Source organism: Ursus arctos, unplaced genomic scaffold, assembly GCF_023065955.2.
Source record: "Ursus arctos isolate Adak ecotype North America unplaced genomic scaffold, UrsArc2.0 scaffold_5, whole genome shotgun sequence".
In the NCBI taxonomy this organism is placed as follows: Eukaryota; Metazoa; Chordata; class Mammalia; order Carnivora; family Ursidae; genus Ursus; species Ursus arctos.
The window spans coordinates 76,951,856-76,966,993 of record NW_026623067.1 but is presented as its reverse complement, the minus strand read 5'-3'; the positions used below and the strand labels follow the sequence as shown (position 1 = coordinate 76,966,993).

At 38.7% G+C, this 15,138-nt stretch overlaps 1 protein-coding gene across 1 annotated transcript in view; it reads left to right on the top strand.

The window, feature by feature from the left end:
- The window catches only part of PCSK1 (proprotein convertase subtilisin/kexin type 1), a 40,333-nt gene extending 26,094 nt beyond the window's left edge, over positions 1–14,239 (top strand). The window contains exons 10-14 of the mRNA XM_026498589.4: positions 5,481–5,714; positions 8,139–8,296; positions 9,613–9,746; positions 11,437–11,598; positions 13,238–14,239. Of these exons, the coding sequence (XP_026354374.1) occupies positions 5,481–5,714; positions 8,139–8,296; positions 9,613–9,746; positions 11,437–11,598; positions 13,238–13,615 (1,066 nt within the window). The 3' untranslated portion in view covers positions 13,616–14,239. The remainder of the gene's footprint in view (positions 1–5,480; positions 5,715–8,138; positions 8,297–9,612; positions 9,747–11,436; positions 11,599–13,237) is intronic.
- The last annotated feature ends 899 nt before the right edge of the window (positions 14,240–15,138 follow it).

Sequence of the window (15,138 nt, the reverse complement as noted above, 5' to 3'; positions counted from 1 at the left end):
TCTGTTCTCAAATAGGCCGTTTTCTGAACTCTAGTCAATTGTCTATACGGAGATGATTATTTCAGAAACTCTGAAAGCCAGTATTTCTACGAGTGCCCCTAGATAATCAAGATTGGGAGAAATCATTTAACCAAGTGCTGCTCAAGGAACAACTATGGAGACTGAAGAACAGCGGTGGGCTAAATTTATCAAGAAAAAGAACATTCAGGATTTGTAAGGTTTTTCCTATGGGCTGGACACCGCGCTAACCTCTTTGTGCACGATACTAGTTCAAATCCTTACAACAACCTTGTGAAAAAGAAATTATTAGTTGCATTTTATAAAAGAAGAAATTGAGGCTTAGAGAGGTTGAGGAATGTAACTAAGATCCCACAAAGAGATGCACAGTCAGGTCTGTGTGACCTCAAACCTGTGCCCCGAGCTAGGGTATCTCACTGCTTCCCACAGCACTGCAAGGGGGAGGAGATGCTGAAGGGCAGTCTATCATCCCCTCCAAGAAAGGGGCCTTAAGAAACTCGATCCTGATAGAGGACTGCCACAACTCATGTGCTCCTGAGTTTTTCATAAAAGGTTCCTTGTCACAGGCAGATTACTTTGCATGCTATTTTAAAGACGACACGGCTAGAATGCCGGGGAATGGGAAGAGGAGAAGGAAGGAGAAAGAATGGTAGGTGGCTCAGATATGTTTAGAGGAATACTTTCCCTTCCTGGAGGAGTGGTTTCTGAACACCTGCTAATCAGTCACCTTAGGAGTTTAATTAGTAGACAGACTCGCAAATCCTAGTGCCAGCCACTCAGATTCATAAGTGTCTGGTATGTGGCTTAGGAATCCTCGTTTTTAACAAGTATCCCAGCCAGTTTTAATGCTGGTAGTACCTTCCCTATATTTTGAGAAATAACTGCTGTTAAAAAGGTTTTCCTGTAATCTCATCCAGCTGTGGTTGTAGAGATGCTCGATAGGGTAGTTAATTGGCATATTCTATATATTTATAGATATATATATATAATGAGAGATAGGAATTCCTTAGACTAATGACTCTGGCACCATTATTGTTAAGCAGTCAGTATACTTAAGAAAGATAGCAGGGGGCGCCTGGGTGGCGCAGTCATTAAGCGTCTGCCTTCGGCTCAGGGCGTGATCCCGGCGTTATGGGATCGAGCCCCACATCAGGCTCCTCCGCTATGAGCCTGCTTCTTCCTCTCACACTCCCCTGCTGTGTTCCCTCTCTCACTGGCTGTCTCTCTGTCAAATAAATAAATAAAATCTTTAAAAAAAAAAAAAAAGAAAGATAGCAGGCAATAACCCCAGTCTTCTGAGGAGAGAGCAAAGGAATCAGAATAATTTTTAATAGAGAGCAAAATTCTGAAGTAAAACATTAAATCCCTTTACACCTCTGGAGGTATTAAACATACAGATGAACCAATCTTCCGTTTTCATGAAAGGCTAGAGGAAGGGAAATAGAATTTCAATACGGCATAAAACCTTTGGATAAAGCACATCAAAGAAATCCTTGACTCAGAATTGTGCAATGTTGGAAAGTCTCCAGGTTAGAAAATCTTGAATATCTGGGCTTACTTACACGTGTTCAGACGCTAAACCAGGTAACCCGTAAGATTTTTCACATTAGAATTTTGTCTCCAGTTTACTTTACCTACGCTAATTAGAAGCAAGGCTTAATTTCAATGTTTAATTCCATAACCCTTATTTTCTATAAACATATCCTTGATTAGCAACCTAATGCAGGTTTAAAAAATTTAATTATTGTGGATGCTGTTGGGCACTAATTAACAAAGGAAGGCTGTCAGGAATGAGATGCACTATTGTCAGCAGCTCCTTTTCATTTTTGAAATGCAATCACACAAATGAAGAATAGCTCTGTTAGGAAAACAAGCTTAATTTTCCTACTTGCATGGCAATGAAGCTTCCTTGAATATTTTGCAAAGAATAGGTAAAAGAAAATAAAAATAATAAAACCTGCAACTAAATATAAAGTAAATGTTCTGCTACAGAAGGTCTATGCTTTGTGTTTGATTATTATAACCCTGCCTTCTTATACCTCCCTAATACACTTCCTCTTCCCAGCTTCCATATACACCCCTGCTCACACTGATGGTCCAAATGGGAAATTGATGTTTCCCATTGACCACGTTGATAAGAGGCTTTTACCTAAAACTTCCTTTAAAAAACTGGAAGGAAGCAAGAAGTTCAATAAAATGCTTCATAAAACAGAATTAGTTTCTATATTGAGAGAATAGCCATTTCTGCTAAGCTAGTTAATTATTCCTTAATGTGGGTTGGCCAACATGGAAACACAATCTAAATGAGGTATTTATGATACTGGGCAGATAGGAGGCCTGAATTGCAAAGAATTCTGAAGATTATCAAACTCAACCCTCTCCTCTGACAGAGGAGTCCCCTCAGGCCCAGGGAAATGAAGTGACTTGCTTAAGATCACATAGGTCTTTGGTAGTAAGATATGGTTTGATGTGCTTTCTATTACTCCCTAGTCTGACCTCATGATTTGAAATAACTTCTAATTGTCTGAATTGGCCATATGCCTGTGTCCTTTCTTCCAACTCTTATTATTTTAGCTCTGACAGAGAATCGGCTAGACAGTTCTTTGAAATATAAAAATCATGCCCCACCCTCAGATATTTTGATTCAATAGGTTTAGGGTGGGATTTAGGAATTGTCACTATTTACAAGTGAAACAGGTAATTATGATGCAAATGGCCCGGGACCCATAAGAATCACTGACCTATAGTCTCTATGCACTCCATCAGTCACTCGCCAGGGCTAATACATTCGTCAGGAGCTGAGATGAAAGAGAGAGAGAGAACTAAGCTGCCAGGTATCAGAATAGCCTATTAAAGCAATAAATCAGAAATCAAAGAGTTAAGGCTTTAATTGTTTACTACAATGTTTTAAGCAAGAGTCAAAAATCAGAGAAAATGCGGACTCCCCATTCCATTTTCCCCCATGGAAGAGTGCACCAGTTGAGGAGGGGGTTAAGTAGCACAGACATGAGGTTCTGTCATTGTTGAGGGAGCCCCAGCCTAAGGCCCTGATAGTTTTATTGACTCTGGGGTGGGCATGGGGCAAGAGTGAAGCCTGAGAGGAAGGTACTGGGTACTGAGTCAGAGTGGGTGAACGTGTCTTCAAGGTTTCCTCCTCCTTCCCCCACAAGGCGGCCTTGGGAGAGGCAGACATGTAAAGAAGACCTCTGCTCACCACCTAGGATAAGGAGATCTAGGAATGAAGGCACAAGGGGTGGGAATATAAATAGGGGAAGAGCTTGACCGGGTAGGGGGCCTAAGTCCTTGATGCCAACTCCTTCCAGAGACCACAATGCATGGGCTGAGCACCCAGACTGGTGGGGGGAGGGCAGTTTCCCCATAAAGCCTGCCAGGCAGAGTCTTTTTCATGCCTCTAAAGAAACCTGAAAATCACGTGTGGGATTTTAACTAGGAACCAGACTCCTCAATGTTTAAGAATGTATGCTGCCTCTTTTCTTGTCACCAGGGGATTGCTTAACCAGTACATTTGGGGCTCTGGGGAAAGATAGCAAATTGAGCCAGATTCCCCTGATGGTTGTTACACAACTTAGTGCTAAGATGGAAAACCTAAAGACTACACACTGGGTATTTATTAAATAATACTTGAGTGGCTTGATAGAAACAACACAAAGCTAAGGAAAAACTTGTGATCTTGAAAGAATCTAATGACTAATAGCAATAAGTTTTAAAATTAATGGGGCCACCAAACCCTTAGGCACATTCAGTCATTCAACCAACCAATGTTTAACTCAGCATCTACCCTGGGCCTGGCATTCTTCTGAATGGTACCCACTGGAGAATTAGATAAAAATCCCAGCCCTCCTTACAGCTCATTCTAGCACGGGAGACAGACATCAATAATATACAAAACAAATGAATTGTACAGTATGTTAGAAGGTGATAAGTACTATAAAAGAAAAAAAAACAGGATAAGGGAGCTCAGGAGTTTGTGAGGAGAATTGAAATTTTAAATACAGTGATCTGGGAAGGCTGCATCTTCATTTTAATAGGCCCAACATTCCCATGTATCTCTGATGTATCTTATATTGCTGATAAATTAATCTTTCAAAACTTTTGATCATACCATTTCCTTGCTCAAAAATCCTTGATTCCCCATTGCCCAAAGGATAAAATACAAGCTCCTTTTCCTGGCGTGCAAGGTCCTCACCATCGGGCTCAGTACTTTATCATGTCTTCCCTGCTCCCACCAACCAGACTATTCACTGTACTCCAGCCTGCACTTCCCCCTTGTAGGTTTTGTCCTCTTGCCCCATCCCTCTTCCATCTCTCTACTTCCTGACGTTCTACCCAATCTTCAAAGTTCAAACACAACACTTCCTTCCAGCAAAGCTTTCCCGCATCTTCCATCCCTAGAGTTCCTCCTCTCAATTTCTGTAATACATGACGCCATAAATACGGCATTCAGCAGGCACATTATAGTTATACAAGTTATACAATTATACAGTTCCTTTGCTGGATTGTAAGCTTCTTAAAGACAAGGAACACCTCCTTTGATATCCCCAAAGTATTCAGCATAGTACCTTGCAAAAGTGATCTCAAATAGCGAAGAGTTTCTTGACAATTTTTTATTTTATTTTATTTTAAAGATTTTTAAAATTTATTTGAGAGACTGAGCGAGAGATAAAGAGTGAGCTTACACACAAGCTAGGGAAGAGGAAGAGGAAGAGGGAGAAGCAGACTTCCCGTTGAGCAAGGAGCCCGATGTGGGACTCGATCCCAGGACCTTGGGATCATGACCTGAGCCAAAGGCAGATGCTTAACGGACTGAGCCACCCAGGCGCCCCAGTTTGTTTGTCTTAAATTTTAATTCCAGCGTAGTTAATATATAGTCTTATATGAGTTTCAGGTGTAAAATATAATGATTCAACAGTTCCATATGTTATTCAGTGCTCATCAAGATAAGCGTACTCTTAATTTTGATATATAAGGAAAAGAGGCAAAAGTATTTAAAGATAGGTAACCAGACTGTGTCTTTAAAATCTGAGTCTTCCTAAGAAGAATTCAAGGCCTCATCTGTGGGTACTTAATGTTGAAAGAGCCAAGGCTGTTAATAGACAGCAGAGGACTGAAGACATCAAGGAAGTATTGTCATTTAAAATTTTTGTTCCACTTAAATTTAAGTCATTAAAAATCAGGGACCAAATCCTACATTTTTACTATTGAAGGCCAAATTTTACTCATAGTAGGAGCTTAACTTAGATGGGAGAAGTTTTCATTCAGTACTGTATTTTAAATTCTGAATGAAAAAACATTCCAAAAGAAATACATACCAGAATTACATAAGTATACCGGTAAAAGGCACTTCATTATCTGTAAATAGAAGATGCTTGTTTTTAACACTTACTTTTACAAGGAAACATCATTTTGTCCCTGAAAAATATTCTGGGTCACTTCCCCTCTAGTCCAAATCTCACTTGGCGAGACATGCAACACTTGGTTGTCTGGACCTCTGAGTATGACCCACTGGACAATAACCCTGGATGGAAAAAGAATGGAGCAGGCTTGATGGTGAATAGTCGATTTGGATTTGGGTTGCTAAATGCCAAAGCTCTGGTGGATTTAGCTGATCCCAGGACCTGGACCAGTGTGCCTGAGAAGAAAGAGTGTGTGGTAAAGGACAATGACTTTGAGCCGAGGTAAGTGTCTTCAGGAATTTTAAAGAAATGTGTGCTCAAGTATTTGATGATAATGTTTGTCACGCTGCCTAATTTTTTTCTCACCTACGCTTCTGAAGTGGATGGAGATAGCCTTTGCCATAGTTCCCTGTGGGTCCATGGGAATCACCATGAGCTCGGAAATCTGCAAATCATGTTAGCATATTACCATTTTCCATTTCCTGGTCTACCTTTGTTCAGTTTAAGATGTATCACTGTTTTGTTTATCGCTAAGGAAAATCACTGCCAATTAAACTATTACCAACCACCAGTTTTAAGATTCATCCCAAATTCAAAGATGTTAAGGTAATTTTTTCTCAAAATGCATATTAGAATTGATTAAATGCAGTACTTTCCAACCAGTATTATCCAAAACCTATTTCCAGAAGAGCCTCACTTCGTGCCACAGTACTATGTGATTCATGATTTCTCTTCTGTGAAGTGTCCTCTACCACACTGCTTTTACAGAGACTATATCCAGCCTACCAGGTCTGGCCACAGAAGCAGAATCCAGAATAACTGTTTTAATTCTATCAAGGCAACCATGATTCTACTAAAGACCCACTCACACAAAATATCTGAGAGCGGGAGCTCTAGAGAACATTCATTAAGGAGATAATATCATTTCTTAAGAGGGTTGATTGGACTAATAATGGACCAGTTTTTGATGGGTCCAAGGCAAACCTGCCCGAATTCAATTCCACAGCAAATAACATTGTATTCTTATATCTGTGTTCCTTACCATTTTCTTTTATCTTATTTCGGTAACAACACTTAACATGAGATCTATTCTCTTCATTTTTACGTGTACAACACATTATTGTTGATTCTAAGTACCATTGTTTTATAGCTGATCTCTAGAACTTATTCATCTTGCTTAACTAAAATTTTATGCCCATTGATTAGTAACTCTCCATTTTCCCCTTCCCCTAGCCCCACTAAACCACAATTCCACTTTTTGAATCTATGAATTTGACTATATTAGATATCTCATGGAATTATGCAGTATTTCTCTCTGTGACTTGTTTATTTCACTTAACGTAATGTCTTCAAGGTTTATCCATATTGTTGCATATTGCACAATATCCTTTTTTTAAAGCTAATATTCCATTGTGTGTATATACCACATTTTCTCTATCCTTTCATCTGTTGATAGACATTTAGGTTGCTACCACATCTTGACCATTGTGAATAGTGCTGCAATGAAGATGAAATCTCTTCAAGATCCTGTTTTCAATTATTTTGGATAAATATCCAGAGGTGGGATTGCTGGATCATATGGTAGTACTCTTTTTAATTTTTTCCATAGTGGCTGCACCACTTTGCATTCCCACCAATTTTTCAACAGTTCAAATTCCTCCACATCTTCTCCAACACTTGTTGTCTTTTGCTTTTTTTGGTAACAGCCATCCCAACAGGTGTTTGGATTTGCATTTTCCTGATGATTAGTGAAGTTGAAAATTTTTTCATATGCCTGTCGGCCATTGGTTATGTCTTTTTTAGAGAAATGTCTATTTAAGTACTTGGCTCATTTTTTAGTCAGGTTATTAATTTTTTTTTGCTATTGAGCTGTAGGAGTTCCATATATATTTTATAAATTAACCCTTTATCAGATATATGGTTTGCATTATTTTGTCCTGTTTTATAGGTTGTCTTTTCATTTTGGGTGATGGTTTCCTTTACTATGCAGAAGATTTTTAGCTTGATGTATTCCTACTTGTTTTGGTTGCCTGTGCTTTTGGTGTCTTAACCATGAAATCACTGCCAAGACCAATGTCATGAAGCTTCTTCCCGATGTTTTCTTCTAGACTTAGAATTTCAGGTCTTATGTTTAAGTCTTAACTCCAATTTGAGTTGATTTTTGTGTATGACATTAGATATGCATCTGATTTCATTATTTTGCATGTGGATATCCAGTTTTCCCAGCAACCTTTGCTGAAGAGACTCCCCTTTCCCCATTGAGTATTCTTGGCATCCTTGTTGAAGATTAGTTGACCATATATGCATGGGTTTAACTCTAAGTTCTCTATTCTCTTACATTGGTCTGTATGTTTGTCTTTATGCCAGTACCATACTGTTTTGATTACTGTAGTTTTGAAATATATTTTGAAATGAGGAAGTGTAATGTCTCCAGCTTTGTTCTTCTTTTTCAGGGTTGCTTTGGCTCTTGGTAGTCTTTTGTGATCCATAAAAATTGTAGAATTTTTTTTTATTTCTGTAAAAACCTTACCATTTTTTATACTTTAAAATTTATTTATAGCTACTACTGAATTGGATTCTATTCATTAATAGGGAGAGACAACAAGCTTAGCTGAGTATCTAGTCAAGACTAATGTGTATATATTTGCCTAAAATACAAAGAAGAAAAGATGTACTTTATTCAGTGATTTTTAAAAATGTATTTAGAGCCCTGAAAGGTAATGGAGAAGTTATCATTGAAATTCCAACAAGAGCTTGTGAAGGACAAGAAAACGCCATCAAGTCCCTGGAACATGTGCAATTTGAAGCAACGATTGAATATTCCCGAAGAGGAGACCTTCATGTTACACTCACTTCTGCTGCTGGTAAGCTTTTTAAAAACTTCTCAAGTTTATTCTAAATCATTTGTTTAAATGTTTAAGAGTATATTGAATGATTTTAAACCAATGCTTTTCTTATGACTGAGTTTCCCAGATGTTTTTCAGGACTTAAAAAATTATGCTTATTTTTCATTTTTCTTAGCATCAGAACTCTGCCTGCTCATTGCCACTTGTCCTTTGATAAGCAGAGAAAGAGGTCTATTCAAATAATATCAGTTAATAAACCTTTCTGGAGTTACACATTTTCAAACTGTTTTCATTTTCCCAGGCCACTGGTCTATCATTCATTTCTTATAGGTAACACATTAGTGAAAGTTACTCTGATAGTTAAGTAATAACACTGACAGATATGTCAGACACATCCTAGGAATCAACTGAAAAATTAGGAATTCTGATCCATGAAAGAGGACTGAGAAAACTTAACAAATATTCCATGATGGTATCATAAAGGCCATATGAACAGGCAAGTGCCCTTTCCTGAGAAAGTACTAACTCAGATGAGATCATGGATGGGGAAGAGCTTGTGAACCATAAACTATAATCCAACCAGGAAATGCTTCCTAATCCTCTTTTATGTTTTAGTAGGATTCACCTGACTAAATTTGATTGCTATAGGCGATGTTTGAAGAAGGATGAGCTCTCTTTATCATCTCCTTCCAGGATATAAACTTCCTAGAGGTTTGGACTAGGCTGTGTTAATTTTGGAGTTATGCTTTCTAGATTTATTGGAGCTGGCCTGAAATATGGGTGGAATGTTTTCTCATTGGTGGCCCTAGAGTTAACGTGACCCTTTCACTTAGATCTATAGAGAGTTTGAATTAGAAAATTTAGAGTTAACAACTACTACTAGTTTCTATATGAGAAGAGATTATTAAATTGATATAGCTTTATTTTTTAATGTCTACACTAAATTATAGGCTCAGGCATCAGTTAAATTTTCAAGATTTCCTCTTAAATTTCAAAATGATAGTTCCACTTAAATGCATTTTAGGTCTTTGACTCTACCATTTATAAATGTAGTTCTATGAGTTCTCCTTATTCAAATAAACCTTAATCAATATACTCATTCAATATTTTGCCAAAATATTTATTGAGAACTTGTTATATGCCAGCAAATATGATAATTGCTATGGATAAAAACTTTCTTTAATGAACATCTCTATCCTGGTCTTATACAGAAAGGGAAAATTAGGAGGGCTAATCTCTCCCATTTTTCATTTTCAGTTAGCAGATGCTAGAGTATATTCTATTCTCAGAGTTGATAGGACATTCATTAATTGATGTTTGTTGCATGAAAATAGGGACCAGCACTGTACTGTTGGCTGAAAGAGAGCGGGATACATCTCCTAACGGCTTTAAGAATTGGGACTTCATGTCTGTTCACACGTGGGGAGAGAATCCCATAGGCACTTGGACTTTGCGAATTACAGACATGGTAAGTATAAATGAAAAGATATAGGAACACAAGCTCACTTTTAAACATTTTAAAGTACTTTTAACGCTGGTATCATCTAATCAAGGCCCTAAGGAGCTCTGGTCACTCCCTAGTGAAGTAAGGAAAAGGTGTAATGTTTCAGTCTCTACCCACTTGGCTTTATAGCTTGATTGAATTGATTGATTACATAAATAAATAAGCCATACTATAAGAAAGAAAAGAAGATACATTGGTTAATGATGTCACAGTGTGACAAATCTAAGTGTTTCAATGTCAGAATGCAGCCAGCCACATGACCTGCTCAGCCACCAGAATCACCCGTACTCACAAAGACGGTTAAACGCTACAACAGCTTTGCTTTGACATTTTGCTGGGGTCACAGGAAGAAACTCTTACCAATATTTACTGCAGTGGCTATTTACTTGTTAGACAAGATATCTTATTTAATATGACTTCTTTGGTTTGTTTTGTTTCAGTTATGAAACAAACTGAAAAGCATTTCTCATTTCTCTTTCACTCTGTTTACTAACACTCTTTGGTATCTTTCTAAAATTGTAACTCACAGTGACAAAAATAGAGTAAGGAGTGTCTGAACAAAAAGCCAAAAACATCTGAATTATCTACTTTTGCATCATTTCTCCAGTATTTTCTGCAGGCTGAGCACATAAATGAATAGGGCTCTGGGTCTGAGCTTTCCCAAGATAGAAGTGTTACAAGAATCAGCACCAGATTTCAAAGTCTAGATAATTATTTAAAAAGAATTCAGGAATTATTTAAATTCCTGAAGATTTCCATTAAATTCGTATAAATTCTATAATCATTGTTTCCTTTTTCTTTCAGAATAGCTCTCTGTTCTTAGGAAGTGGTCCTATTCTTGAACTTGACCTCTGGTCTTTAACTCAATTTTTTTTTAAGGTTTATTTATTTATTTTAGAGAGAGTGAGGGAGCAAGCAGGAGTGGGAGGGGCAGAGGGAGAGGAAGAGAGAATCACAAACACACTCCTCACTGAACACAGAGCCCTTCGCAGGACTTCATCTCACCACCCTGAGATCCTGATCTGAGCCAAAACCCAGAGTCAGTTGCTTAACCTAACCGACTATGCTACCCAGGCTCCCCTAACTCAATTTTTAAGAAAACTAAGAAAATCTGTTTATCAAGATGAGACTATTTTATATCAAGTCTATAAAATCTGACTCTACACTTTCAGATTTTCTTTAGATATTTTACATTTCAGCATATTATTTTTAGCATAAGTGTTGAGCTTCTGAAAATGATTACTCTTCCCATAAATATACAGTTTTTAAGGGCTGGTTAATATTGAAGTCTATTCATAATACTCCATAGAGGCTTCCCCCCCCCCCCACTGGAATGTTTCTACAAGTTGATAATTATTAAATATAATTCTTTTTATAGAAGGTACAGTCGACTTTCCAAGAACAGAATAGGAAAGAACATCCATATAAAGAGTTTTGCTTTTTTAATCAAATGAAGCACATAATCAGGCTTTAAATCCTTGACCCTATAAAATGCCATTTTCATGGCAACAGTGAATCCAGTGACTTGCTTCTTTGTATGTAGTGTTCTACCTATGGGATGTGCTGAATTTTTACATTAGATTTTATAGATATTTCTAAGGAGTTGATGTTTCTCAGAACACACCCTAAAATTATGTGTATGCTTCTTCATTAGTCTGGAAGAATGCAAAATGAAGGAAGAATTGTCAACTGGAAGCTGATTTTGCATGGGACCTCGTCTCAGCCAGAACACATGAAACAGCCTCGTGTGTACACGTCCTATAACACCGTTCAGAATGACAGAAGAGGGGTGGAGAAGATGGTGGATCCGGGGGAGGTCTGTGTGGCTCTGTTCTTGAGTGTTCTTGGCACGCTCTTTCTTTGAACCATAGTCGACAATGTAGTGAGGGGAGCTGGATCTAACGTTCAGGCAGGGAGTGAGTCAAACATGGGTAGGGAGGAAAGGGAACGGAGTGCTGAACTGTTTTCTGTAAAACCCTAATGTTTTTTAAGTTTATTCTTTTGTCCAGAATTTAGAAATTAAAATTACTGAATTCAAAATTATGAAATTCTCTAGCATGGCTTTTCTCCATTTATGACATAACAAATTGTAAAGATAGCTCTCCTTATGCTCGATCACTCATGCCTCACGTCTGTATTACACTTAGTTTTCAAGTATTTTTTTTTATGTTGTCTCATTTCATCAATGATCCCTGTAGCCTAGAGAAGATAGGCATTAGTATGTTCATTTTCCAGAAAGAAAACCAAGACTCAAGTGACCCAGTCCTGTAGGCTTCTCTTTACTACTTCCTTAACTGACATTTCTTGGCAGCTCCAAGGGAAGCCACCGAATCACAGTTTCTCTGAAAAAAATTCATAGGATAGCTAGTCAGTCATTCCCATTCCTGTATCTCAGCCCACTGAGCTTGCTGGCTTCTCCCTTATCAGACAGTGGGCAGGCACCCCATTTTCTTTAGCTCTTAATCCCCCAGCATCTAGCACAGTGCCTCAGATGTAGGAGGTGGGTTATCAGAATTCCCAGAATGAGCTTTCCTGACGTCTGACTCAGCGATGGGTATTTTGGAAGAGACAAAGACATAATATTTAAGAAACTTATAAACTAGCTGTGTGAAGCCCTCAGCTCCGATTCTGGCTCCATTTATATTCTGCAAAGTAGCTTCCCCCCACCCCAAGGGCCTTCTCTTTACAATCCCAGAGGCAAGAGACTTTGTGGGTATTTCTCCCTCCAAGATTCTTTAAGGGCTAATAATACCCGGTAGTTGTGAAAATGTTGAGATACTTCCACAATGGTTGACAAAGAGCTTCTTCTCTGCCATCTCCAGTTCTGCCCTACCTGGTTCATCACCCTAATCTCTCCCAAGACCTCTTTTTTAAAACTCAGGGCCTGAAAGGGTAGCTCCTGACAGACTAAGGGGCCACCAGGAAATTTCCACATGAAACACTGTTAGTGCCTTCTGTGTGAGTTATTCAGTATTTTAATATCAGCTTCTTCCCAAAACATGGGCAGGGAGGAAAGGGAGTGGGAATGGTCAACTGTTTACTTTCCTTAAGATGAAACCATAGTATTCTTTAAATTTTTTTTCTTTCATCCAGAATTTATAAATTTAAATTAATGAATTCAAATTTATTAAATTCCCCAAAATGAATTCTACTATAACAGGCTGACAAGTGAAGGAGAGAAATGCATCATCTCATTCAGTCTTCAAAACCACCAGAAATGAAAGTATTCTTGTTCCCATTTTATAGGTGAAGTTCAGGGAGATGAAACAGGTGTTGGGGTACACCAGTAAATATAAAAATGAGGACCAAACCCCAAGTTAGTATGTTTCTAAGTCTTATGCCCTCTCTGCTTCCCCAACGGTCTCCCAAGGAGTAGGCAGTAGGCATGGGCTGCATCTGGCTTGCTTGGCTCTAACGAGAAATCTTCCTTTTATCGGTGGCATTCTGTGTTTTAGGAGGAGCCCACACAAGAGAACCTGAAAAAGAACCCCCTTGTGTCAAAAAGTCACAGTGGCAGCAGTTCAGAGGGCAGAAGGGATGAGCTGGTGGAGGCAGCCCCATCAGAGGCTATGCTGAGACTCCTACAAAGTGCTTTCAGCAAAAACTCAACCCCAAAGCAATCACCAAAGAAGTCTCCAAGTGCAAAGCTCCACATCCCTTATGAAAATTTCTATGAAGCCCTGGAAAAGCTGAACAAGCCTTCCCAGCTTAAAGACTCAGAGGACAGTCTATACAACGACTATGTTGATGTTTTCTATAACACGAAACCTTACAAGCACAGAGATGACCGGCTGCTGCAGGCTCTAGTGGACATTCTGAGGGAAGAAAATTGACATCAGTGTGTGGTCCTGAGTTGGAAATATTCATGCTTCCTCCTTCCGCTTAGATTTTGCCTGTGTCTGAAGTGTTTGTTTTTACCATTGGTTCTTATGCTTATAATATCCTTCTGTGGAACTCTTGCTTTTGCTCCCCAAACTAGACATGTGAAAGGGATGAGCTCAGGCTGAAAATCCCAATTCCTGAATTGATCATGACTCCTTCAAAACACATCTTCCCCGCGTGCACAGATGAACTGTTTTGTTCTTTGTGGAACCACAGTGCATTTCGCTTGTGGTCCTCACACCACACTAGAATGCCTCCTTGAGCCTTCCCATTTCATTTCTCAAAAGAAAAGGCATCCCCTGGACCAGAGATTAATTTGAAGTAATCTGCAAAGAACGAGAGCAGAGAAAACTGCTCCTGTAACTGGTTTCCTGTCTTTGCTACATGGTTCTTTGAATTGTGATGCCCAACAGGGTTTAGAAAGTTTCTAATGAAAGAGTTCACAATTAGACCCATACCCTTGGCTTTTCTACCCCCTAGTACTTACTCATTCAGGGAGCGGCCATTTGGTCATTTGGGGGAGAAGTTGAGTCATTGAGATCCAGAAACAGTCCTTGAAATCTGTGCTACCTGGTACGAGCAGTTTTAGAATTTTTTTTTTTTTTTTTTTTTTTTTTTTTTTTTTTTTTTTGCTTGGTGTGCCGTGTAGAGGCCTCTGTGACTCTAAAGGTGACCAGGACTAGTGTGTGCTCTGGTCTTCCTCCGTTTCCCCTTATGAAGGTTTTCGTTACCTATTTCCTTTTTCAGCCACAAGCTGAATACTGAGAGAACTGATTCATATTACTTTCTTAGAATAAAACTTATACTTGGGACTTGGCAAATTCCTAGTCATATTTGGCAAATTCCTAGTCATATTTTTTTAACAATACTAACAGGAAACCACTCATGACACAGAGAACCAATGTAAACAGGAAAATATAATGCGGAGAGTCAAGGGGAGATTATGTTTGTTTTTTAAATTGTATTCATTCAAACAGGTTTTTCTGGATCTTCAAAACTGAGGGTTCATTCCTTGCAACTAAAGGCTCTTTCCCAGTCTTACAGCTGATAGTATTCTAATATTTAACAAATTGCTTCCAGGATTCAACTCAAGAGGGCACAAACTGGCAGTCCACAGGCCCCATTTTGTCCTTCAGGTAGAGTTTCTTTGGCATGCCAAATGATTTCAAAAATGAGTGATCACTGGAAAATATGAAATTTCACATAAAACTTGATTCTCAGTCCCATGTTTCTTCCTGGCAACAGTTGGCTGGCACTGAAGAGCAGCTGCCCAGCTAGATTTGAGTGCCGGGTCCCGGAGGTGCCCTACTCCATGTTGCTCACAGTGGCTACCTTACTGGTCAGCACCCAACAAGCATTTCATTTTTCCCATAGCTGCATGAAACAACACATACAAAGTGTAAAGGTATTCAGAAAAAAAAATCATCTACTTCTTTCAGGTAGGATCTGTATAATCAATAACTATGAGACCTTG